At 55.8% G+C, this 23,328-nt stretch overlaps 1 protein-coding gene across 3 annotated transcripts in view; it reads left to right on the top strand.

Moving 5' to 3' along the window:
- Positions 1-23,148, top strand: part of OGDH (oxoglutarate dehydrogenase) — a 33,061-nt gene extending 9,913 nt beyond the window's left edge. Inside the window, exons 4-24 of one of the 3 annotated variants that reach the window (XM_082072489.1) lie at positions 1,635-1,725; positions 6,102-6,146; positions 8,528-8,643; positions 11,022-11,176; positions 12,073-12,219; positions 12,566-12,656; positions 12,980-13,159; positions 14,572-14,700; positions 15,556-15,735; positions 16,264-16,416; positions 16,807-16,909; positions 17,060-17,188; positions 18,566-18,716; positions 19,452-19,579; positions 19,666-19,844; positions 19,971-20,042; positions 20,500-20,622; positions 21,068-21,140; positions 22,442-22,605; positions 22,683-22,837; positions 22,922-23,148. In XM_082072489.1, coding sequence (XP_081928615.1) covers positions 1,635-1,725; positions 6,102-6,146; positions 8,528-8,643; positions 11,022-11,176; positions 12,073-12,219; positions 12,566-12,656; positions 12,980-13,159; positions 14,572-14,700; positions 15,556-15,735; positions 16,264-16,416; positions 16,807-16,909; positions 17,060-17,188; positions 18,566-18,716; positions 19,452-19,579; positions 19,666-19,844; positions 19,971-20,042; positions 20,500-20,622; positions 21,068-21,140; positions 22,442-22,605; positions 22,683-22,837; positions 22,922-23,042 — 2,685 coding nt within the window. In that variant the 3' untranslated portion in view covers positions 23,043-23,148. Of the gene's footprint in view, positions 1-1,634; positions 1,726-1,845; positions 1,949-6,101; positions 6,147-8,527; positions 8,644-11,021; positions 11,177-12,072; positions 12,220-12,565; positions 12,657-12,979; positions 13,160-14,571; positions 14,701-15,555; positions 15,736-16,263; positions 16,417-16,806; positions 16,910-17,059; positions 17,189-18,565; positions 18,717-19,451; positions 19,580-19,665; positions 19,845-19,970; positions 20,043-20,499; positions 20,623-21,067; positions 21,141-22,441; positions 22,606-22,682; positions 22,838-22,921 lie in introns of all 3 variants that reach the window. The other 2 variants (XM_082072490.1, XM_082072491.1) reach the window with 2 other exon arrangements.
- The last annotated feature ends 180 nt before the right edge of the window (positions 23,149-23,328 follow it).

The raw sequence follows: 23,328 nt of genomic DNA, 5'->3' as shown, positions 1-23,328 counted from the left end.
TCCAAACAGCAGCGCAGGGGGGTGGTTGCCCCTGGACCTATTTTTCTAAGCTGTCTACAGTGAAAATTCCACTTCCCTCCCCGTGCTGGTGTCACTGCAGCGCTGTAGCTGCTATGGGGTGTCCAAAAGAGTAGGAAGTCAGAAGGAAAATCTGCCTGTGATGGGTAAGCTACTTAAAACACCAAGCAATTAATTTCTTAATTGGCTCAAGCTGCGTTGTTCCTGTAATCATAGGTGAGCAGCAACCCTGCTCTGCGTGGCTTGCGTTGCACGTGGAGAATAACAAACCGTGCGGGGGAAGAGACCTTCCCCTCGCTCCCACGTGTCTACAAACTGCGGAGCTGACCTCAAACCTTCGGATGCCCAGAGCTCGAAGCTGTTTGCTGGACAAAGTGGCCTCCTGGTCCCGATGAGACCGTCCCGGTCCTGGCGAGGAACGGCACACTGAGCTTGCGTTCTGCTAAATGACGGGCCGGTCTCCGCGGTTTGTTGCGAGATGGGCAAGAAAATAGATCCCAGACAAAGCCGGTCAGACGAAGAGCTTTCCTTGTGGCCACCGGTGCTTGGGGACACGGTCATGCTGCCCTGCAAAGAGTGTTTGCCTCAACAGCAGTGGCTGATTTCAGGCTCTTTGGCTGGTAAAACCACCGAAATCCTTTCCTAAAATCCCCTTGGGATACTCTGAATAGGAAAGCCTTGCTGGAAAATAAGGTCATATCAGTACGTCTGGTTTGTACAAGAGGTTTAGTGATTTTTAAATGAGCGAGTTTTCTAACTGGGAACAGATTTGATGGCTGGGCGTCTGGTTTTCACAGCGCAAAGCAGGCGCCGCACCCTGCACGAGCTGAGCCTGGAGCTTCCAGACCAGGAGCTGTCGAGAAACAAGCTGTGACTTGGCCAACCAGAGAGCGTCGAGATGGGTTGAATTTGCCCAACGAGACGTCTGTGGGCACCTCCTCCTGTGACGGCAAAAAGCAAAACTCCTGTTAACCTCTCGTTGTTCTCTGGGGCTCCCGATGAGGATTCAAGCCCAGTGTGGTGACTCCTGGCCGGATGGCTGCCACCGAGAGCCATCAAGGCTCTCTTGGTACCAAAGCTCTTTGGTACTTTCGCATCTGTGTGTCCCGGAAGAGCAACATGAGTGTTCCAAATCCTGCTGTGGGCTTCAAAAGATGCTGTGAGCTGCCAACCCCTCGTCACATAGACAGGCAGATGTTCCTCACGCACGTTCCTCTGCATTTGAGGAGCTACCGCCGCTGGTGGCAACATGTGTTTTCTCTGCCACGTTGGCCGCAGAGCAACTGGATTTGCCTCTTTGTTTGGAAGAAACCATCCGTGTGGAGTTATTGCATCTGTAGAGAGGAGGCGCGTGGGTTGGACACCAGGAGAGCGGTGGGAGCCCCTCAGACCTCAGTTTTGGAAGGGGATCGATCACCTTTGCCCTGCCAAAGCCCGTCTTGGGCAGAGCTCAGCGGTCCTTGAAATTAAACCCAGCTCCTCCAGCCTTTAGTTGCAGAAATTGAGGTGGCTCTGCAGCAAATGTAAACTGTGCATTACTTTTATTTTTTGAATTTTTTACGGAATGTCCCTTCAACTAACTTGTTTTACTGACTAATCTGTGTTGTTGCTTCCAGGTCAGGGGTCATCACATTGCAAAGCTTGATCCTCTCGGCATTAGTTGTGTAACTTTTGATGATGCGCCCGTAACTGTTTCTCCAAACGTTGGTGAGAATTACTCTGCAAATTAATTCTAATGTAATTTAACTTTTTTACCCCTCCCCTCTTTTGTTTCTCTCCCTTTCCCCCTCTACCTGTTCTCCTTTCCATTCCTGGCCCATTTCATAGATTCGAGGGCATCATGTAGCACAACTCGACCCACTGGGCATCTTGGATGCAGATCTGGACTCCTCCCTTCCAGCCGATATTATCACATCCACTGATAAACTGGGTGAGGGCTTTGAGAGCAGTTAGTGCTGCATCGCTTGAGCTCCTCTCTCTCTCACGGCTTTCTAGGTAGATCGCTTCACCCGTAACGGGGGACAGGTCTTAAGTTTCCTTAGTAATGATCACTCTATAAATTTATAGCCGAGCGGCCGCCGCGGAGCAGTTCTGCCCCCCTCCGGCTGTCGCGGCGAGTGGGGCTCGTGCCAAAAACCCGCTCGCTCGGCTCATGTTTCTCCTCCGACTGCTGCCAATTAATTATGTCACTGAACTCGCTCATCCAGGGGTGGAAGTGATTGTGTCTTCTGGAAACGCAAAGCAGGGAGGTTTTGCGCTGGGGAGAGCTGGAGGTTTGTTCCCTCGGCTCCCCTTGCTTCTCTTGGGGACCCCGAGAACATTGGGGAACGGGCTGGTTTCATCTCCGCAGGGCTGAGGATGCCTCTTGGCGTGCCCCTGCAACAGCGCCCTCCCCTCCTTCGCTCCCAGTTTGCCGCAGCATCTGGAAAACCCGTAATTCCCCCCTTTTATCCAAGACTGAGCTATGAGTCCCTGCCGGTGATCATAACAAGGAAGCTTTGGGATGCGTTCCCATCCGAGTCGAGTGGTGGAAACCCCGATGCCATTGAGCGAAAGATGCATGAGTGTTGCCCAGAAGCGTGTGTGCTGCCCAGGACTTGACATCCTAATCTGAAAGTGCTTAAACTCAGCACCTCTCCGTGTGCTTTTAGGCCTGATCTCTGTAGTCCGCTGCCGTTCTTCTTGCTCGAGCGCCGTCGTGGCGCTGAGCTCTCTCACCTTGCTGGTGCTTTCCGAGGGCCGTGACCCTCCGAGCGCGATGGGCATGCTTCTAACCTAGAGTAGAGCGGCGGTGATGATTACTAACCTCGCACAGCTCCAACAGCCGATCAGAGCGTACGCTGCATGTCAATGATCTTCATTCCTCGTTCAGCTGCCGGCACAGGGACACCGGCCCTGGACCTGCTGGACCATCGTACGGGATGGCGTGTAGCGGGAGGGGTAGGGAAGGATTAGGTTGTCCCAGGTCGCTGGATGATGGGGAAGCTGCTTTATCCTGAGGTCTGGATTTCTGAGGTGTTTGTCCGGAGGATCGAGCCCTGGCTGTGCCTCGGGAGCCGGTCGGCTCTGGGATGGAGTGAGCCCGAGCCTGGGAGGCTTTGATGGGAATCACAGGATCGTTTTGGCTGGAAAAGCCACTTGAGATCATCGAGTCCACCCATAACCCACCCCCGGCACTGCCCCATGTCCTGAGAACCTCATGTCCGTCTGTCCAGCCCTCCAGGGCTAGTGACTCCAGCACTGCCCTGGGCAGCCTGTTCCAATGCCCCACAGCCCTTTGGGGAAGAAATTGTTCCCACATCCAACCTCAACCTCCCCTGGTGCAACTTGAGGCCGTTTCCTCTGCTCCTGGCGCTTGTTCCTGGGGAGCAGAGCCCGACCCCCCTGGCTCCAAGCTCCTTTCAGGCAGTTCAGAGATCAGAAGGTCTCCCCTCAGCTCCTGTTCTCCAGCTGAACCCCCAGGTCCCTCAGCCGCTCCATCACACTTGTGCTCCAGCCCCTCACCAGCTCCGTTCCCTTCTCTCAACTCGCTCCAGCACCTCAAGGGCTTTCATGAGGTGATCCCGCCACCCCTCTGGCCACCATTATGTGTTTTGAGGTGATTTTGGTGCCCCTGGCGTGACCATTTTGAGCCCTGAGGTGATTTTGGTGCCGCCATTTTGAGCCCTGAGGTGATTTTGGTGCCGCCATTTTGAGCCCTGAGCTGAGGGGCCCAGAACTGCCCCCAGGATTCAAGGTTTGGCTTCCCCAGTGCCCAGCACAGGGGGACATCATCATAACTGTGACAAAATCTAGGTAAAGTGGTAAAAGCTCCATTTTTTCGGCGGTAAGTTGCGCAGCACCGTGGCCCAGCCTGACCCCGTGCTGGGAACCGTTCGGGCACGGCTGCTCCGTGGGCATCGGCCGCAGCAGAATCTCAGCTGCCATTTCCAAGTCTGAGCCAGGCGTTAAGTTTAATTTCTGTTCCTTTGTGGCTTTCCTACCAAGATCCCTGTCATTGCAGTTCCTGGTGTTGAATTAATCACCAGGAATCCGTGAATTTGTAGGAAATCCTGAGTCCCGGGAACACGCTCCGCTGGTATCAGCTGCTGGCGTTGTGTCCCGTGGTGGGACCCCAGGCTGAAATGACTGGGACTCATCAAAGGAGACTTTATTCTCTTGCTGTAAGTATTATTTATGACTGAACAGACTTTCCCCTGGTATCTTCATCCTGGAAAACCTCATCCGATCCATCTTAAAAGACAATTTGTGGAAGGCGGCTGGTGCAGATCTCTGGCCGAGCCTGAGATCAGGTCTCATCTGCTCGTGGCAGAGAAAGCCAATTTCAAAGCAGATCCTGCTGGCTTTTATTTATTTATTCTTTTCTTTGAAAGAGTATTTTTTTAACGCTTGGCAGAAGAGTTAATAACAGGAGTGGGTTTGGAACTTGGAAACAATCTTGTTTCCTCTTTCTGAGCAGTGAAATCCCTAAAGGTCAGTTATTGTGGTGTGAGCTCTGCTGGCAGCAGCCTCAGCCGTGGCCGGGCAGCGCCGTCATTCAAAGGAGCTGCATGGTTAATCTTGGAAATTCATCTTTCTCCTCAATTGCCTTTTGTTTAGCGGCTGGTTTGTGTCTGGGTTGGAAGCTCTTTTTGGATTAGGCAGCGTGAGCTTTGGGAGAAACCCCCATGGGGCGCTCGGTCTGAGGCGGCGGTGGGGCTGGAGCCACCAAATTCCTCTTTCTCTTGTCTTTTCTTTAAAAAAACCCAACAAATTAATGTCATCCTCATCCGCCGCTGTGGCCGATCGGGCATGGTAAGTGGTGTTAAACAGGGACAAGATGACTGCACGGACTCAATGTGACCTGGCCAAGGAAATTCAACCTTAGGAGCTGAAATGGAGGAGGCGCATGGAAGGTGGTTTGTGTGTGAGCATCCTCCCATGTGTCTGTCTGTCTGTCCCTCCGTGGAAGGCAGCTCCTGCCTCTTGCCCAGGGAAACTGATGGAAATGATCCCCATGTCGGGCAGAGCCGGGAGCCCCCGCGGGGCGATGGGCTGGGAGCGCTGCCATCCCGGCGCCGTGCCGAGGCCTCGCTAACCGAACATCTCACCTCAACATGTGAGGGATTTTTTGTATATATATATATATTTTTTTTTTCCCTGCTGACCAAAAGCAGAAATTTTCCCAAAGCCGTTCTTGTAACCCAGGTGAGATTGAGACACTCGGGTCACCTCACCCAGCCAGGGAGCGCCGGCAGCATTGAATCTTACAGTCATTGTGGTTGGAAAAGACCTTTCAAATCATCAAGCCCACCCATAACCCACCCCCGGCACTGCCCCGTGTCCTGAGAACCTCATGTCCGTCTGTCCAGCCCTCCAGGGATGGTGACTCCAGCACTGCCCTGGGCAGCCTGTTCCAATGCCCACAGCCCTTTGGGGAAGAAATTGTTCCTAAATCCAACCTCAACCTCCCCTGGCGCAACTTGAGGCCGTTTCCTCTGCTCCTGGCGCTTGTTCCTGGGGAGCAGAGCCCGACCCCCCTGGCTCCAACCTCCTTTCAGCAGCTCCGCCACCGTCCCGCCTGTGCCGAGCGTCCTCAGGAGACCGCTGGCATTAGGTGTGCTGCCTCACCATCGCCATTCCTCATTAAATTCCCGCTCGTTAACGCCCTGGCAGCAGCGGTTCCTCCGTGGGGGTGACCTTGGAATCTTGCAGCCGCTCCAGCCCCTCGGGTGCGTCGCAGCCGCTCCCGTGATGCAGCTGGCTGGGAAGGTGCTCTTTGGTGGTGGCTCCGTGCCGGGTGAGAGGAGATCTCAAACCATGCAGCCCAACTGCTCCCCAGTCTCCGATGCCCCACTTTCCTCCCTTCTCCTCCCTCTCGCCAGATTTTCCACCGGGATTTCTTTCCCTCCTAGTGCGTAGTCATCCTCCATCCCAACCCTTCCGCCTCCGACTGTATTTGAAATACTGTATTTTTTTTTGGACTTGTGCTTTCCATGACTCGTTTTCACGGTTCCCGGGTTTGGTTTGTTCTTTTTTTAACTAACTTTGACTGCGTCTCTCTATCTTCTCCCTTTCTGCACCCCCCTCCCTGCCCACCCCAGACCTCGCAGTGTTCAAGGAGCGGCTGAGAGTGTTAACAGTAGGAGGTATGCAATTAATGAGCCTTTAACCCTCTGGAGTGCAGGACTCTCTTTGAATAGGTTATTCTGGGCATGAACCAAGCCGGTAAAGCGGTCCCCTCCTGTCTTGTACCACTCTTGAGTTTTATAACATCTTTATTTTTAATTTATCCCGCTAAAAGTCTGGATGTAGGTGCTCGGTTAGTGATGCTTCACCTGTAGAAATCCCCAATTTAGAGCCTCGCTGGCCTTTTCCATAGTGCGTGTTTGCATGCCCGCCTTGCTGGAGTACACGTTTTGTTGCGAATATTCATTCAACAAAGCCTCAATCTACCCGATGGGTTTGAATCTTCTAAAAATCCAAGCTCTCTTCTCCTTAACTCTGCCCTGGTTTTGTGCCATTGAAAATTTGGCAGCTCCTCCCTTGCCTTTCCCCCCCACCCGATGGTATAAATGCTGTCCAAAAAAGCTGGCAGGCTGCAGCAAAGCAGAAGCAGAGATGTTTAGAGCCCTGAAAACCCTCTCGTAAAATCCGATACCCTCGCAGATTCTGCTCGAGGCTTCAAACCATGGTGGCGCAGCCCTGTGCCGCGGGGCCACGGCAAATTACTGGGGTTTCCCTAAAGCCTCCAGCCGGCAGCTTCTCTGGGATGCTCCAGTTAATGTCACCTCTCCCCGGGACATCTGGGACAGGGACTGCAGGGAAGTCCTGGAGACGCAGGGCCAAACCCTCAGCTCCCCAAAGCCTGGCTTAACTCCTTCCCCTGGGACTAGCAGCATCCAGGAGGGTGATGTGGGCAGAGCAGGGGATGGATGGTGGTGCCAACCAGCAAAACCTCCACTCTGGGTTTGCTGGGGGTATTTCCAGCCTCCGGCGAGCGCCGTAGAATCATTTAGGTTAGAAAAACCCTTTAAAATCATTGAGTCCACCCATAACCCACCCCCGGCGCTGCCCCATGTCCTGAGAACCTCATGTCCGTCTGTCCAGCCCTCCAGGGATGGTGACTCCAGCACTGCCCTGGGCAGCCTGTTCCAATGCCCCACAGCCCTTTGGGGAAGGAATTGTTCCAAGATCCAACCTCAACCTCCCCTGGCGCAACTTGAGGCCGTGTCCTCGATGCTGTGCAGGGAAGCGCCGTGCCCAGCCCTGTCTCCGGCTCATCCTCTGTTCCTGACCGGCGAACAAGGGACAGGCTCTTTTCATCTGAAGTTCAAGGTTGGCCGCCGCCAGAGGGGCCAATTTTTGCCTCCTTTTGCCTGGAGGAGCGTGGGAGGCACGGGGGTAACTCTGCCTCCTCTGTTGGGTTAGAAATCACCTTGAAACCCGGCTCTGGTGGGAGTTTTGGGGGGATGAACCCCATTTCCAGCCAAGCTCCTGCTTCTGAAGGGTCGTGGGGACCCCGCAGTCCCCGTCCCGCTCTGCTTCTGCCTTGCTGCATCGCTTGGGCAAGTCCATTGTCCCTCCTCCTCCCTGTCTCGGTTTCCCCAAGTACAACCATGAGCTTCAGCGGTCGCTGAGGCACCTCCAACACCATCAGAGGGGCTCCAGAAACTCTTTATCAATATGGTGGTGTGCGTTTTATATATAAAAATATATATGTATCTTAAAAGATATATAAATAAATATATTTTTATATGTACCGTGGAGCTGCCGCCAATGCTGTAACAGCTGCAGGTGGTTGGGGGGTCACCTGCAGCCCTAAAATCCGACGTTTGGCGCCTTCTCCATCTAAGTCAGAGCCACCTATGAACCCCGAGGTGCCAGCGCCACAAAGGGGATTGCTGAGCAGAGCTGGGTTAAACCTCTAATTAAAAGGCTGTTAATTGGGGCTGGCTGCCCCGCTCCCGGGCTGAGCTATTCAGGAGAGTCCGTCGCCGAGCCCTGATGCCGTTTTCTTTCTCTTTCTCTCCCTTTTTGGGGTTTGTTTCGTCTATTTTAACTGTTCCTTTCTCTGTGTTGACTCTTCATTTGTAATTCCCACCCTGTGGCAACACCTCCCTTGTGCTCGGTCACTCCCTGATTCCTCTGGTCCTTTTCTTTCCTCCGTTATAATTTGTGGTGTGTTTTTTGTCTTCTTGGGGCTCCAAACTTCCTGACTCTCACCCTGGATTTTAATTGCCAATTTACATGCCTATATATATATTGCTTTGTGTTTTGTTTTCCGCGTTACCTTTCATAATAACCTTGTTGTTCTGTGCTTAACGTCTTTCTGTTTAATTACCGCTCGGTTTTTATCCATATAAACCTCCTTCATGCTTATTTTTTGGGTTTATGCTGCTTTTTCTTTTGGCCCTTCCCCACCTTTCCCAAACGCACCCGGTCCCTGTGTGTCGGTGTCCCCCCCCGGCCCCTTTTCCCTCCTTCTCTCTCTTGCTTCCGCTTGTCCCACCCATGAAAAATCCCACAGGCTTTTACGGGCTGGACGAATCCGACCTCGACAAGGTTTTCCATTTGCCCACAACCACTTTCATCGGTGGAAACGAATCGGCTCTTCCACTGCGGGAAATCATCCGGCGCCTGGAGGTGAGGGGGATGGGATGGGGGAGAGCTGTACGAGACCCATTTGCAGAGAAGTTGTTTTTTGGGGGCAGAGAAGTTGGTTTTTTGGGAGGTCTTGGGCGCTGCTGCTGCCCACAGCTCGGGCCAAGCTGTGGGTTTTAAGTTCTTCAGGTTGGGAGCTGCTCCTCGGTGCTTCCCAGGTTCCAGTATAGGTTGGGAAATTACATATTAGAGAGCAGCGTAGGGGAAAGGGACCTGGGGGTCCTGGGGACAGCAGGGTGACCATGAGCCAGCACTGGGCCCTTGTGGCCAGGAAGCCAATGGGACCTGGGGTGGGTTAGAAGGGGGTGGTCAGTAGGTCAGAGAGGTTCTCCTGCCCCTCTGCTCTGCCCTGGGGAGACCACACCTGGAATCTTGTGTCCAGTTGTGGCCCCTCAGTCCCAGCAGGACAGGGAACTGCTGCAGAGAGTCCAGCGCAGGGCAACAAAGATGCTGGAGGGAGTGGAGCATCTCCCGGGTGAGGAAAGGCTGAGGGAGCTGGGGCTCTTTAGTTTGGAGGAGACTGAGGGGTGACCTGATTAATGTTTATAAATATCTAAAGGGTGAGTGCCATGAGGATGGAGCCAGGCTCTTCTCGGTGGCAAACAATGATAGGACAAGGGGTAATGGGATCAAGCTGGAACACAAGAGGTTCCACTTAAATTTGAGAAGAACCTTCTTCCCGGTGAGGGTGGCAGAGCCTGGCCCAGGCTGCCCAGGGGGGTTGTGGAGTCTCCTTCTGTGCAGACATTCCAACCCGCCTGGACACCTTCCTGTGCGACCTCACCTGAGCGTTCCTGCTCCAGCAGGGGCATTGGATTAGATGATCTTTAGAGGTCCCTTCCAATCCCAAGCATACTGTGATACTGTGATACTGTGCTTGTCCCACTCGTTACCTGCTCATCTCTTACCTCCAGCTTCACGTTTGGGCTCCCCAAGGTGGAACAAACCCCAGACAACTAAATACTCATAGAATCACAGAATAGTTTGGGTTGGAGGGACTGTCTCAGCTCTCCCAGTGCCCCCCGCCATGAGCAGGGACATCTTCACCAGCTCAGGTTGCTCAGAGCCCCGTCCAGCCTGGCCTGGGATGTCACCAGGGATGGCGCATCCACCATCTTTCTTGGTGTCTTTTAAGTATTTGAAATATTGTATTTTTGGCAACCTCGCCAGCTACGTTTTCAACTTTAAAGCAGCAAACGGTGCTGGGGGAGCACAGGAGGCGCTGGAGGTGGGTGATCCCCCCTCTGGGTGGTTCTGCACAGCGTGGGGGTCACTTGGGGTGTCTCAGTGCGGGATCAGCTCCCACCCAGGGCTGGGGGGGTTGCAGCTCCTGCTCCCTTTTCTGCCCAATTTCATACCTGGTCTGAGAGCTCCTGGGCGAGCTGCAGGATTGCTCAGATGCTCTCTGCCGAGACAGGGTGACCTTGGCAGAAGCAAAACTGCGTCAGTGTCTTGGATAAGCTGCAAGAACAGCCTCAGTATTTGTTGGGGGAGGTTGTTTTGCTGATTTGCTGAAGTGAGGTTGTAGATCTGATCGCAGCCGGTGCCACCGAGAGGGAAAAACTCTCCCCCCCGAGGTGAATATGAAGGACTCGAGGGTTTGATCCTGCGCCCCTCAGGGAAAGGGGAATAAACATTTTGATGCTGGGTCACGTGCGGTGTCCCAGCTGCCCCGCGGCATCCTGGGCTGTCCCATGGGCTGTCCCCTTTTTTGGGAAAACAGCTCAAACCAGGTGCCCAGAACGGGGCTTGCACAGTGCTGGCTGCTCCCGGGTCCCCCCGTGTTCAGGCAGCACTTGCCCATAACATCAGAGAATGATTTTGGTTGGAAAAGCCCCTCAAGATCATCGAGTCCACCCGTTCCCCCACCCCTGGCACTGCCGCATGTCCTGAGAACCTCATGTCCGTCTGTCCCACCCTCCAGGGATGGTGACTCCAGCACTGCCCTGGGCAGCCTGTTCCAATGCCCCACAGCCCTTTGGGGAAGAAATTGTTCCCACATCCAACCTCACCCTCCCCTGGCTGCAACTTCTTTATTTGCTACTTTATATCTTTCGGTCCTAGGGAGCTATTCCCCCAACCTATTGTTTGCTTTTAGGATAAACACTAATGCCTATTTCAACGTGGATTTAAGAAATAAGCTGCTGTTTTCACAAAACCCTTAATTGCAGCCACCATCAAAATGGAAGAGGAGTTTCTTTAGGTTCTGAAATGTGGTGTTAGCGAACAAAAATAAACTCTTCTCTGGGCGGGAATGAAGGAGCCCCCGGCCCCGTGGTCCCATACATCTCTGCGGGGGCAGGAGGGGGTGATGGGCGCCTGGCTGCTGTCTCACGGGTCTTTTTTCCTCCCTGGCGCAGATGGCGTACTGCCAGCACATCGGCGTGGAGTTCATGTTCATCAACGACCTGGAGCAGTGCCAGTGGATCCGGCAGAAGTTTGAGACCCCGGGCATCATGCAGTTCACTAACGAAGAGAAACGCACGCTGCTGGCCAGGCTGGTCCGCTCCACCAGGTACCCGGGGGGTGTCCTCACCTTCCCTTTGCCTTCCCTTGCTCCTGGGGGGAGGGTTGGTCCCAGCCGGAGCGATTGGTCCCAGCCGGAGCGATGCCGTCACCACCTGAGTCACATCTTGACGTCAACTGTCTCGCTCGGTTTAATCAGCAGAGTGATGGCGGTGAGCTGGCAGGCTCAGGTGCTGGCCAAGAGCCCAGACCCATGGATGATCATGAAAGAATAAGGTCTAACAATAATATTTAAGTGTGGCACAATGTCGTGAGGTGGGGGGAGCGGCCAGCCGGGCTCAGCAGGAGCAGCCTGGGCTGACCAGGAATCATAGAATCACAGAACAGTTTGGGTTGAAGGGACCATCCCAGCCCCCCCAGTGCCCCCCCTGCCATGAGCAGGGACATCCTCACCAGCTCAGGGTGCTCAGAGCCCCGTCCAGCCTGGCCTGGGATGTCTCCAGGGATGGTTCATCCACCACCTCTCTGGGAACCTGGGCCAGGCTCTCACCACCCTCAGGGCCAACAATTTCTTATATCCAGCCTAAATCTCCCCTCCTTTAGTTTCAAACCATCACCACTTGTCCTATCTCAACAGGCCCTGCTAAAAAGTCTGTCCCCATCTTTCTTATCAGCCCTTTTAAGTACAGAAAGGCCACACTAAGATCTCCCCAGAGTTTCTCTTCTCCAGGTTGAACAGCCCATCTCTCTCAGCCTGTCCCACAGCAGAGCTGTTCCAGCCTCGGATCATCTTGGTGGCCTTGGGAAGGCTGTCAGGGTGCTGTGTGCCACCTGCTCCAGTGTCCTGTGGTGCTGTGGCTCCCTTGGTGCCATCCCCGTCCCTCCTCTGGTTTCTGCCCTCGGCTGAAGCCCTGACACTCACCCCACTCTCCCTTTGCCTTTCAGGTTTGAGGAATTCCTCCATCGGAAATGGTCTTCGGAGAAGCGTTTTGGTCTGGAGGGCTGTGAAGTGTTAATCCCAGCCTTAAAGACCATTATTGATAAGTCGAGTGAGAAGGGAGTGGATTACGTGATCATGGGGATGCCCCACAGGTAACCCTGTCCCACTTCTTGGGGGTGTTGGGTTCGGTACTGGGGGACACTCTGGTTTCTGCCGTCCCCTAACTGGTCTCGGCTCATGGTGAAACTCAGCCAGAGAGCTCAGGCTGCTCTCCTGCTCATCGCGGTTCAAAAATTCATCTGGGGAGGGGTGGCAGAGCTGGAATCGCGGAGCAGGATTTGCTGAGGGGTCTGTAGCCTCCTCCTCAGGTGACACCACACAGCCCCCTCCCCACTGGTCCCACCTCCTCTGCGTGACACTGGGGTGACAGGTCACCGTCAGCACTCAGTGTCAGGCTGGCACTGCTAGTTGCCAACAAACTGTCTTGTTGTTTTGCAGGGGACGGCTGAATGTTCTCGCCAACGTGATCAGGAAAGAGCTGGAGCAGATCTTCTGCCAGTTTGACTCCAAGCTGGAGGCGGCTGATGAGGTGAGTCCCTCCTCTGCCTGTGCCAGGTTGCTGTCACCTGTCCCCGTGCGGTCCCTGAGGCTGTAGCGGTGCAGAGCGAGCCGGATTGTGCCACCGCTTGTTCTGTCACTTGGTGCTGTAAGGATTTCCACGTCGCACATGCACCCGTGCGACTAAAGCCTTTGTGTTGGTGCCAGGGCTGGGCTGTCCCTGCCGGTCCCAGGGGTGACACGTGCCCTGGTGTCCCCAGCGCAGGCTGGGGGGTCAGCGTCTCTCCTGCCTCAGGTCTCTTTCCGTGCCCCCAAAGCTGCTCACGTTCCTGGGGTGACTCTTCTCTCCATCAGGGCTCTGGTGACGTGAAGTACCACCTGGGAATGTACCACCGGCGGATTAACCGCGTCACCGACAGGAACATCACCCTTTCCTTGGTGGCAAATCCTTCGCATTTGGAGGCGGCTGATCCTGTTGTTCAAGGCAAAACTAAAGCGGAGCAGTTTTACTGCGGGGACACAGAGGGGAAGAAGGTGAGTGGTGCTGAGACAGTGAAGTGGCCTCGGCTGGACAGGTTTTGGTGGAAAAATGAGGAAACTCAGCTGTTTTTTTTTGCTGTGCAGCTTCCCTTGCTGTCACCCTGACTTTGCTCCCCATCATTGAATCAGAGAATGATTTTGGTTGGAAAAACCTCTCGAGATTACTGAGTCCACCCATTGCCCCCTGGCACTGCCCCATGTCCTGAGAACCTCGTGTCCGTCTGTCCAGCCCTCCAGGGATGGTGACTCCAGCACTGCCCTGGGCAGCCTGTTCCAATGCCCACAGCCCTTTGGGGAAGAAATTGTTCCTAAATCCAACCTCAACCTCCCCTGGCGCAACTTGAGGCCGTTTCCTCTGCTCCTGGCGCTTGTTCCTGGGGAGCAGAGCCCGACCCCCCTGGCTCCAAGCTCCTTTCAGGCAGTTCAGAGATCAGAAAGTCTCCCCTCAGCTCCTGTTCTCCAGCTGAACCCCCAGGTCCCTCAGCCGCTCCCATCACACTTGTGCTCCAGCCCCTCACCAGCTCCATTCCCTTCTCTCAACTCGCTCCAGCACCTCAAGATCTTTCTTGGCGTGAGGGGCCCAAAACTGACCCCAGGATTCAAGGTTTGGCCTCCCCAGTGCCCAGGCAGCTGCCCACACCCCTGGTTGGAAAACAGGCAAACGAGAGGGATTTCTGAGAGCCAACCCGAGCGTCACAGCCTGGAGGGCTCAGCAGTTGGAGCCTCATGCTGCAGGATCTCGGTGTGACTGGGGGAACCATTCCCGGGTCTGGGAAAGCTGGAGCGGCAGCAGGAGGCAGCTCTCCACACCCGGGGGGGCGGTTTTCTTGCTGTCTGATTCATCGCAGACCTGTCTGCAACACCAAGGAGTGGAAGGGTGAGATGAAAAGTGCTTCCCATCCTCCTCCATCCCAAGGGCTGTATATAAATAGAGAAACTGTCCTTGTCTGACAGGTGACATCCTCAGCCAGCCCCGGGAACGATGGCAAAGTAACGTCACCGGAGCTGGTGAGAGCTCCCAGCCTGGCTGCTGCCTACAAACTCTTCTGGGGTGAAAGCCTGAGGGAAAGGGGCATTTTTCTCATCTTCATCCAGTTAGGAAAAGGCTTTGCTTTGGGAATGGGACTCGCCTCCCGAGCGCTGTGCACCGGGTGCCATCCTGCTGCCCGAGCGAGGTGCCCCGAGCACGTGGCACTTGCACAGGGGAAAACCGGTGGCCACATCCCTCTCCCTGGTGGCCATGGGCTCCACTCCCAGCCCCTGAGAAAGCATCAGATGTCTTGACAAGCTGCTCCTTGTTCTTTCTGGGATGCTGAAGACTCATGGGGATAAGACACGGTCCCTATTCTGCTGGCTGTCCCTGCTGCTGTCCCCGCAGCTGATCGTGGTGGCTTCCCCTCTCCCAGGTGATGTCCATCCTCCTGCACGGAGACGCTGCGTTCGCCGGCCAGGGCATCGTGTATGAGACATTCCACTTGAGCGACCTGCCCTCCTACACCACCCATGGCACCGTCCACGTCGTGGTGAACAACCAGGTGAGGAGCAAATCTCCCGCGTCCCTGGGGCATCTCTGCTGGCTCAGATCTGGGTGGCAGCTGTTTCCCAGCCAATATTCCCAGTATGAGCCATAACTGTGGGGTCAGCAGCAGGAATTTTATACCCAGAATCTTTTGAGTCCAGCCTGGTGCTGAGACGGTGCAACCTGATGCTCAGCGTGCAAGATCATAGAATCACTTTGGTTGGAAAAGCCCAAACCATAACCCACCCCGGCACTGCCCCATGTCCTGAGAACCTCATGTCCGTCTGTCCAGCCCTCCAGGGATGGTGACTCCAGCACTGCCCTGGGCAGCCTGTTCCAATGCCCCACAGCCCTTTGGGGAAGAAATTGTTCCCACATCCAACCTCAACCTCCGCTGGCGCAACTTGAGGCCGTTTCCTCTGCTCCTGGCGCTTGTTCCTGGGGAGCATAGCCCGACCCCCCTGGCTCCAAGCTCCTTTCAGGCAGTTCAGAGATCAGAAGGTCTCCCCTCAGCTCCTGTTATCCAGCTGAACCCCCAGGTCCCTCAGCCGCTCCCATCACACTTGTGCTCCAGCCCCTCACCAGCTCCGTTCCCTTCTCTCAACTCGCTCCAGCACCTCAAGGGCTTTTTTGGCCTGAGGGGCCCAAAGCCAAACACCGTACACAGTATTTGAGTATTTGAGGTCACACAGGGCTGCTCTGTCCTGCCCCCACACAAACCAGTTCTCACTGGGACCAGCCCAGGTGCCCAGGGTGCAGGGGATGGACAAGACGGGACCCCCCAGCTCAGCCGCAGCACCCTCGAAGCTACATGTGCTGCTTTCCAAATTCTTACCCCTGTGCTGGTCCTGTTCCCTCTCACCCGCTACAGATCGGCTTCACGACAGACCCCCGGATGGCCCGTTCCTCCCCATACCCCACCGATGTCGCCCGTGTCGTCAACGCCCCCATTTTCCATGTCAACGCAGATGACCCGGAGGCCGTCGTCTACGTCTGCAATGTGGCAGCTGAGTGGCGAAGCACCTTCCACAAGGATGTGGTGGTGGATTTGGTAAGAAACGTGGCACGAGGCTTTATCTGAAAGCTGTGGCTTTGGTGTGGATGCTCAGTGATACCTCTCGGGTTGTATTTTCTGAAAGCTGAGGCCTCTTTTCTCCCACCTTCATCCCCCCTTCATCTCCTCTCTCCCCTTCCTCCTTCTTTCTTCCCTTTTCCCCCTTCCCTTTTCCCCCTTCCCTCTTCCCCCTTCCCTTTTCCCCCTTCCCTTTTCCCCTTTCCTTCTTCCTTTTTCCCCTTTCCCCCTTCCTCCTTCCTTCTTCCCCCTTCTTCCTCCTCTTTTTTGACACAAGAGGAGGGAGGGGGTGGTGTAAATCAAGTCAATGAGGCTGCAGTAGCAGTCAGAGAGGCGACACTGTCTCCATACAGGGCCCTCCCTCGCCTCCCACATCGAGGAGGACACGCTTGGGTCCCTCCTGGGTTGTTTGGACCCTTGTGGCACAGACACCCCATTATCTCTGACAGCTTTTGGAGCTGCAGGTTGCAAGCAGCTGCTTTCAAAGGCTCTTCCCTTCCTTGGCAGGTTTGTTACAGGCGCAACGGTCACAACGAGATGGACGAACCCATGTTCACACAACCCCTAATGTACAAACAGATCCGGAAACAGAAGCCGGTGCTGCAAAAATACGCGGAGCTGCTGATTTCCCAGGGGGTGGTAAATCAGCTGGAGTACGAGGTACAGTCCACTGGGAGGAAAACTGCGGGGAAAACTACTTGTTCGGTTCAGATCTGGGTGTGAAGGATGTGACGGGGCCTGTGCTTGTCACCTGGAGGTGGCAGAGCTGTGCTGGGGTTGGGCGAGCGCCGCAGCCCTGGCAGCGACTCGTCCTTGGGCTGTGCCAGCGCTGAGCAGCGCAGGAACATTGAGTTCAAGGATTGTTCTGTGATCAGTGCGGCACAGGCCAGATGGGCTTGAATACGAGTTGTCCGTTCGGATGGCAGCAGAGATGTCCCTTGGGGGACAGGGACCCCCAGGCTGAGCTGTGGGGCCAGCTGTGACCCTTGCAAGCTCACATCGAGGTCCCCAGGCTCGGCACCCTCTTCCTAAGAATGTTCTGCCTTTCAGGAGGAAATTGCCAAATATGATAAGATCTGTGAGGAGGCCCATGCAAGATCCAAGGATGAAAAAATCTTGCACATCAAGCATTGGCTGGACTCCCCCTGGCCTGGTAAGTCACTAGGAACATTTTGGAGGTGACTAACAAAGAACTGGGCTTCTTGAGAGCCATGGCAGCTATTTTCTAGTAAATCAGCCCGGTGAGGAGCTGGGGTGGTGCTCTCTGCTCCCCCAACGTGCTGGACTGCTCCTCCTCCTGCAGGTTTCTTCACTCTGGACGGCCAACCTCGGAGCATGACCTGCCCTTCCACCGGTCTGAACGAAGAGGATTTGACGCACATTGGGCAAGTGGCCAGCTCGGTGCCGGTGGAGGATTTCACTATCCATGGAGGTAGGAGCTTTAGAAGCTGTGCCAGACGAGACGTTTGTTCCGCAGAAGATGTGGGGTTGGTTTGGAACGTGACCTGTGACAGAGCTTGGATTTGGGTGGCCAGGGGACTCCCCCCCTCTAGTCCACTCTCCTGAGACTCCCCTGGAGCTCTGGATCCAGCTCTGGGTCCTCAGCCCAGGACAGACCTGGACCTGCTGGAATGATCCACAGGAATGATCCAGGGCTGCAACAGCTCTGCTGTGGGACAGGCTGAGAGAGCTGGGGTGTTCGGCTGCAGAAGGGAAGCTCCGGGAAGACCTTATTGCAGCCTTTCTGTGCTTAAAAGGAGCTGATAAGAAAGACAGGGACAGGGGCTTGTTGCAATAGGACAAGGGGGTCCTGGTGGACAACAGGACGACCATGAGCCAGCACTGGGCCCTTGTGGCCAGGAAGGCCAATGGCATCCTGGGGTGTATTAGAAGGGGGGTGGTCAGTAGGTCAGAGAGGTTCTCCTTCCCCTCTACTCCACCCTGGTGAGACCACATCTGGAATATTGTGTCCAGTTCTGGGCCCCTCAGTTCAAGAAGGACACGGAACTGCTGGAGAGGGTCCAGCGCAGGGCAACAAAGATGATTAAGGGAGTGGAGCATCTCCCGGGTGAGGAAAGGCTGAGGGAGCTGGGGCTCTTTAGTTTGGAGAAGAGGAGACTGAGGGGTGACCTTATTAATGTTTATAAATATGTAAAGGGTGAGTGCCATGAGGATGGTGGCAAACAATGATAGGACAAGGGGTAATGGGATCAAGCTGGAACACAAGAGGTTCCACTTAAATTTGAGAAAAAACTTCTTCTCAGTAAGGGTGACAGACACTGGCCCAGGCTGCCCAGGGGGGTTGTGGAGTCTCCTTCTCTGGAGACATTCAAAACCCGCCTGGACATGTTCCTGTGCGACCTCACCTGGGCGTTCCTGCTCCAGCAGGGGGATTGGACTGGATGAGCTTTTGAGGTCCCTTCCAATCCCAAACATACTGTGATACTGTGATTCAGGCTGGATATAAGAAATCATTGTCCCTGAGGGTGGTGAGAGCCTGGCCCAGGTTGCCCAGAGAGGTGGTGGATGAACCATCCCTGGAGACATCCCAGGCCAGGCTGGACGGGGCTCTGAGCACCCTGAGCTGGTGAAGATGTCCCTGGTGATGACAGGGGTGGCACCGGGGCAGCTGGGAAGGTCCCTTCAACCCAAACTATTCTATAATTCTGTGATTCATCCCTCCAGCAGAGCTGGATCTATTCTTCTGCCCCAGGCATTCGTGGTCTGTCACTCTGTGGGCAGGTTGTAGAACAAACACGGCGTTGCTGGAGCTCCCGTGCTGGCTCCAAACCCGCTTCTGTCCTGACAGGTTTGAGCCGTATTCTGAAAACCCGCGGGGAGATGGTGAAGAACCGGACGGTGGACTGGGCCCTGGCAGAGTACATGGCGTTCGGCTCCTTGCTCAAGGAGGGCATCCACATCCGCCTGAGCGGCCAGGACGTCGAGAGGGGGACGTTCAGGTAGAGTCAGGCTTTTGGTGGCTGTAAAAGGGGGATGTTCAGGTAAAGCCGAGCTTTTGGTGGCTATAAAGGGACATTCAGCTAGACTTGAGTTTTGGCGCCCGTAAACGGAGGATGTCCAGGTAAAGCCATGCTTTTGGTGGCTGTAAAGATGAGGCATTTAGGTAAAGCTGAGCTTTTGGTGGCTGTAAAAGGGACATTAAGGTAAAGCCGTGCTTTTGGTGGCCATAAAGGAGGGATGTTCAGGTAAAGCTGGGCTTTTTGTGGCTGTAAAGGTTGATTCCGGCCTTCCCAGATGGCTGATCCCCAATTGACCCCCATTGACCCCAATATCCCCAATGTCCCATTGACCCCAATGTCCCCAATGTCCCATTGTCCCCAATGTCCCATTGTCCCCAATGCCCCCATTGACCCCAATGTCCCCACTGACCCCAATGTCCCCAATATCCCCATTGACCCCAATATCCCCATTGACCCCAGTGTCCCAATGTCCCCAATGTCCCATTGACCCCAATGACCCCATTGACCCCAATGTCCCATTGTCCCCAATGTCCCCATTATCCCCATTGACCCCAATGTCCCCAATGTCCCATTGACCCCAATGTCCCCATTGACCCCAATGTCCCCCAAGTGTCCCCAATATCCCTATTACCCCCCATATCCCCATTGTCCCCAATGTCCCATTGACCCCAATGTCCCCATTGACCTTCATCATAACGCCTTCATCTCTTCCAGCCATCGCCACCATGTCCTGCATGACCAGAATGTGGACAAGAGGACCTGCATCCCCATGAACCATCTCTGGCCCAACCAGGCTCCTTACACCGTCTGCAACAGCTCGCTGTCGGAGTACGGTGTCCTTGGTGAGCGAGAGCTCTGTGCCTGCTGTCCTGGCTGTGTGAGCCCTCTCTGGAGATTAACCCCCCTCGTTTCTCTCCCAATCCCTCAGGATTTGAGCTGGGTTTTGCCATGGCAAGCCCCAACGCCCTGGTGCTTTGGGAAGCTCAGTTCGGGGATTTCCACAACACCGCTCAGTGCATCATCGACCAATTCATCTGCCCTGGCCAGGCCAAGTGGGTCAGGCAGAACGGCATCGTCCTGCTGCTTCCCCACGGCATGGAGGGCATGGTAAGGAGCCCTCCGGATCGCGGGCGCCCCGGCGTGCGTGTCGCCTACACCAGAAGCAAAGCCAAGCTCAGCGGTGGCCGCTAGCCTTGTCCCCCGCTCACCGCCCTCCCTCCTTGGTCCCCGCAGGGTCCCGAGCACTCCTCTGCGCGCCCGGAGCGATTCCTGCAGATGTGCAACGACGATCCTGATGTCTTCCCTGTGAGTGAACCACAGAATCACAGAATAATTTGGGTTGAAGGGACCTCCCCAGCTCCCCCAGTGCCCCCCCTGCCATGACAGGGACATCTTCACCAGCTCAGGGTGCTCAGAGCCCCGTCCAGCCTGGCCTGGGATGTCTCAGGGATGGTTCATCCACCACGTCTCTGGGAACCTGGGCCAGGCTCTCACCACCCTCAGGGGCACAAATCTCTTCCCCGTGTCCAGCCTCAGTCACGGGTGCACTGAACTCAGCCCAGTTCTCCCTGTGGCCGCCCCAGGTTGGGGCACACACCTGCAGCCTCTCCTGGGTCTCTGTGGGACTCTGGGTGCTCCGTGGGGGGAGAGAAGGGAGCGGGAAGGGCTCTGGGTGCTGCTTTCCTCCCCGCTGCTGGAGCTGCGAGGCCAAGAAGCATCTTGTGTTTTTCGAAATCCCCCTGGCCCGTGCTGGCCGAGGCAGAAACTGGACGATTTTGACGTGCGCCAGCTCTACGACTGCAACTGGATTGTCGTCAACTGCTCCACTCCAGCCAACTTCTTCCACGTCCTGCGGCGCCAGATCCTCCTGCCCTTCCGCAAACCGGTCAGTGCCACAGCTCCGCGTCCCTGCCGAGCCTGGGGACACACGGGGACTCGGGGTGGGCTTGTTCTTGGCAGCAAACATGGGCATTTTGCCTCTGCCTGGGCCAAGGACCTCGTGATGCTCGGGCTGGCTCGGTACAGGACGTGCTGCCGCGGCTGCCGCCCCTCGCACTCTCTGGGGAGGTCAGAGATGGTGGGCCTGGTGGTTATTGGCAAATAACCCGCTCCAGCTGCTCACCTTCAGCTCCGGCGGTGGGACAGGCAGCTCCCGGCAGCACCTCCAGGGAAAACCCAAACTGGGAAAGCTGGAGCTGTTGGAAAGCGGCGCCCAGCCTGGCAGAGCACGGAACAAATCTCTTGTGTTTGGGCGGGGGGAGCAGGTGGGTGCTTTGTTGGCTGTTTCTGGTGAGACTGACCCCCTTGCTCTGCCTGTTCCCCCGCTCCAGCTGATCATCTTCACTCCGAAGTCGCTGCTCCGTCACCCCGAAGCCCGCTCCAGCTTCGATGACATGCTGCCAGGTACGAGCAGCGGGGGGGCGTGTTCCCCCCGGCACCGCTCTGGGGGATGAAGGGTGAAGGGCAGGAGCTGATCACTTGGGGTAAAGTCCGCCCGGCAGCGGGAGAGCGGCCAAGCGAGGCCGATTGCATCGGCACCTGCGCCAGGAGCTCGGTGCCGCCGTGGCACGTGTCCTGCTGTCCCCTCCAGCGCCGGGGTGGCACGTTTGTCCCTGCCATGACCAGGGTGTTGTCCCTAGACCAGGGTTCTTCACCTGGTGTGCATGCAAGTGAGTGAAATCCTGCACATGGACACAAGACCAAGAGGAAACGGCCTCAAGTTGCGCCAGGGGAGGTTGAGGTTGGATTTAGGAACAATTTCTTCCCCAAAGGGCTGTGGGGCATTGGAACAGGCTGCCCAGGGCAGTGCTGGAGTCACCATCCCTGGAGGGCTGGACAGACGGACACGAGGTTCTCAGGACATGGGGCAGTGCCGGGGGTGGGGGAACGGGCGACTCGATGAGCTCGAGGGGATTTCCACCCAAAATTTTGTGTTTCTATATTAGTTTGATTACAGAGTTGTACAAGTCTGGATGCCCGATCAAACCAGCATCCCAGCGATACAAAATTCTCAATCATTAATCCAAAATCTCATTACTATACAATATTTTCATACAAATCCTATAACATTCTTCTTATTCCGCACGCTCGGTGAGCGGGGTCTTGTGGAGCCCGGCAGCCTTCAATGAGGAGCCGTGGGTTTGGATTAAGATGAGCTGATAATGAGCAAAGTTTAAGTGAAGCACATCCACAAAATTCAGCACTAATCACTCGATAATCAGCTCTCAATGGTTGACGTCGCAATTCCAGGGTAGCGCTTGTTCTACTATTAAAAATGAGTTGCTGATAGCTTGTTTATTATTTGTATTAAAGTTAAGCTGTGCTAGACATTTCACCCATTATTAGTCTAAAATTAACTGACTCGAAGGCCTCATGGTCAGGTTGGGTCTGGTTGAGTTGGGAAATGAATCCAAATTCTATAACTACACAGCTAATCGGAATGTCACGTGTATTTGGTTGGTGCAAAAGTAATCGCAGTTTTGGTCTGAATTTTCGATCGTTATAACTACACTCAAACACGTTTCTTAATCAAAATAAGAACTGTTATGTATTCCAGTATCAAACTGAATTTCAACCACCATTAGTTTGGCACCAACCCAGCAGCAGTTTTGTACTGGGAACCAGACCCGGTACTGATGGGTCTGCGGGGGCTCTGGGGTGTCCTGGAGCGCGGCCGCTGACGGCGCCGTCCCCTCCCTCTCCAGGCACCCACTTCCTGCGCGTCATCCCCGACGACGGCCCCGCGGCGCAGAGCCCCGAGCGGGTGAAGCGCGTCCTGTTCTGCACCGGTAAGGTTTACTACGACCTGACGCGCGAGCGCAAGGCCCGGCAGATGGAGGCGGACGTGGCCATCACCCGCGTGGAGCAGGTGAGCGGGGTGTCCCCGTGCCGGGGCCGCCGCAGCCCCCGTGACGCCGCCGTGACACCGTCCCTTGTCCCCCGCAGCTCTCCCCGTTCCCCTTCGACCTCCTCCAGCGAGAAGCCGAGAAGTACCCGGCGGCCGAGCTGGTGTGGTGCCAGGAGGAGCACAAGAACCAGGGCTACTACGATTACGTCAAACCGCGGCTCCGCACCACCATCAACCGCGCCAAGCCCGTCTGGTAGGGGCTGCGGGGAGCGGCTGTGACGCTTTGGGGGGGGGTGTGGGCGCAGACCCCCCCTCACTCCCTCCCTTCTCCCGGCAGGTACGCGGGGCGGGAGCCGGCGGCCGCCCCCGCCACCGGCAACAAGAAGACGCACCTGACGGAGCTGCAGCGGCTGCTGGACACGGCCTTCAACCTCGACGCCTTCAAGGACCTGGCCTGAGCGCCAGCGCGGCGGCGGCAGCATGTGCCCGCCCGCCCGCCCGTCCGTCTGTCTGTCCCACGCTCGTCCCCCCTCCCTCCTTAACTACAGACCTTGTACAACCCAACGCTGGTGCCTGAGTCCTTGTCCTGCCCGGGCCGGGTCGGTGCAGCCCCCCCAGGGGGAAAAGGGACCGTGCGATGTCCCCCCCTGTTTCCCAGGGGGGAGCTGGTCCCTGGGGGGTTCCAGTGGGTCCAGCCCCCTCCCAGTTCCTCCCAGGCTTGTGTCGCAGTCGCCCCTGTGGCCG

Source organism: Streptopelia decaocto (genome assembly GCF_964273445.1).
Source record: "Streptopelia decaocto genome assembly, chromosome: 25".
Classification (NCBI taxonomy): domain Eukaryota; kingdom Metazoa; phylum Chordata; class Aves; order Columbiformes; family Columbidae; genus Streptopelia; species Streptopelia decaocto.
This window is presented reverse-complemented; position numbering and strand designations above follow the sequence as displayed.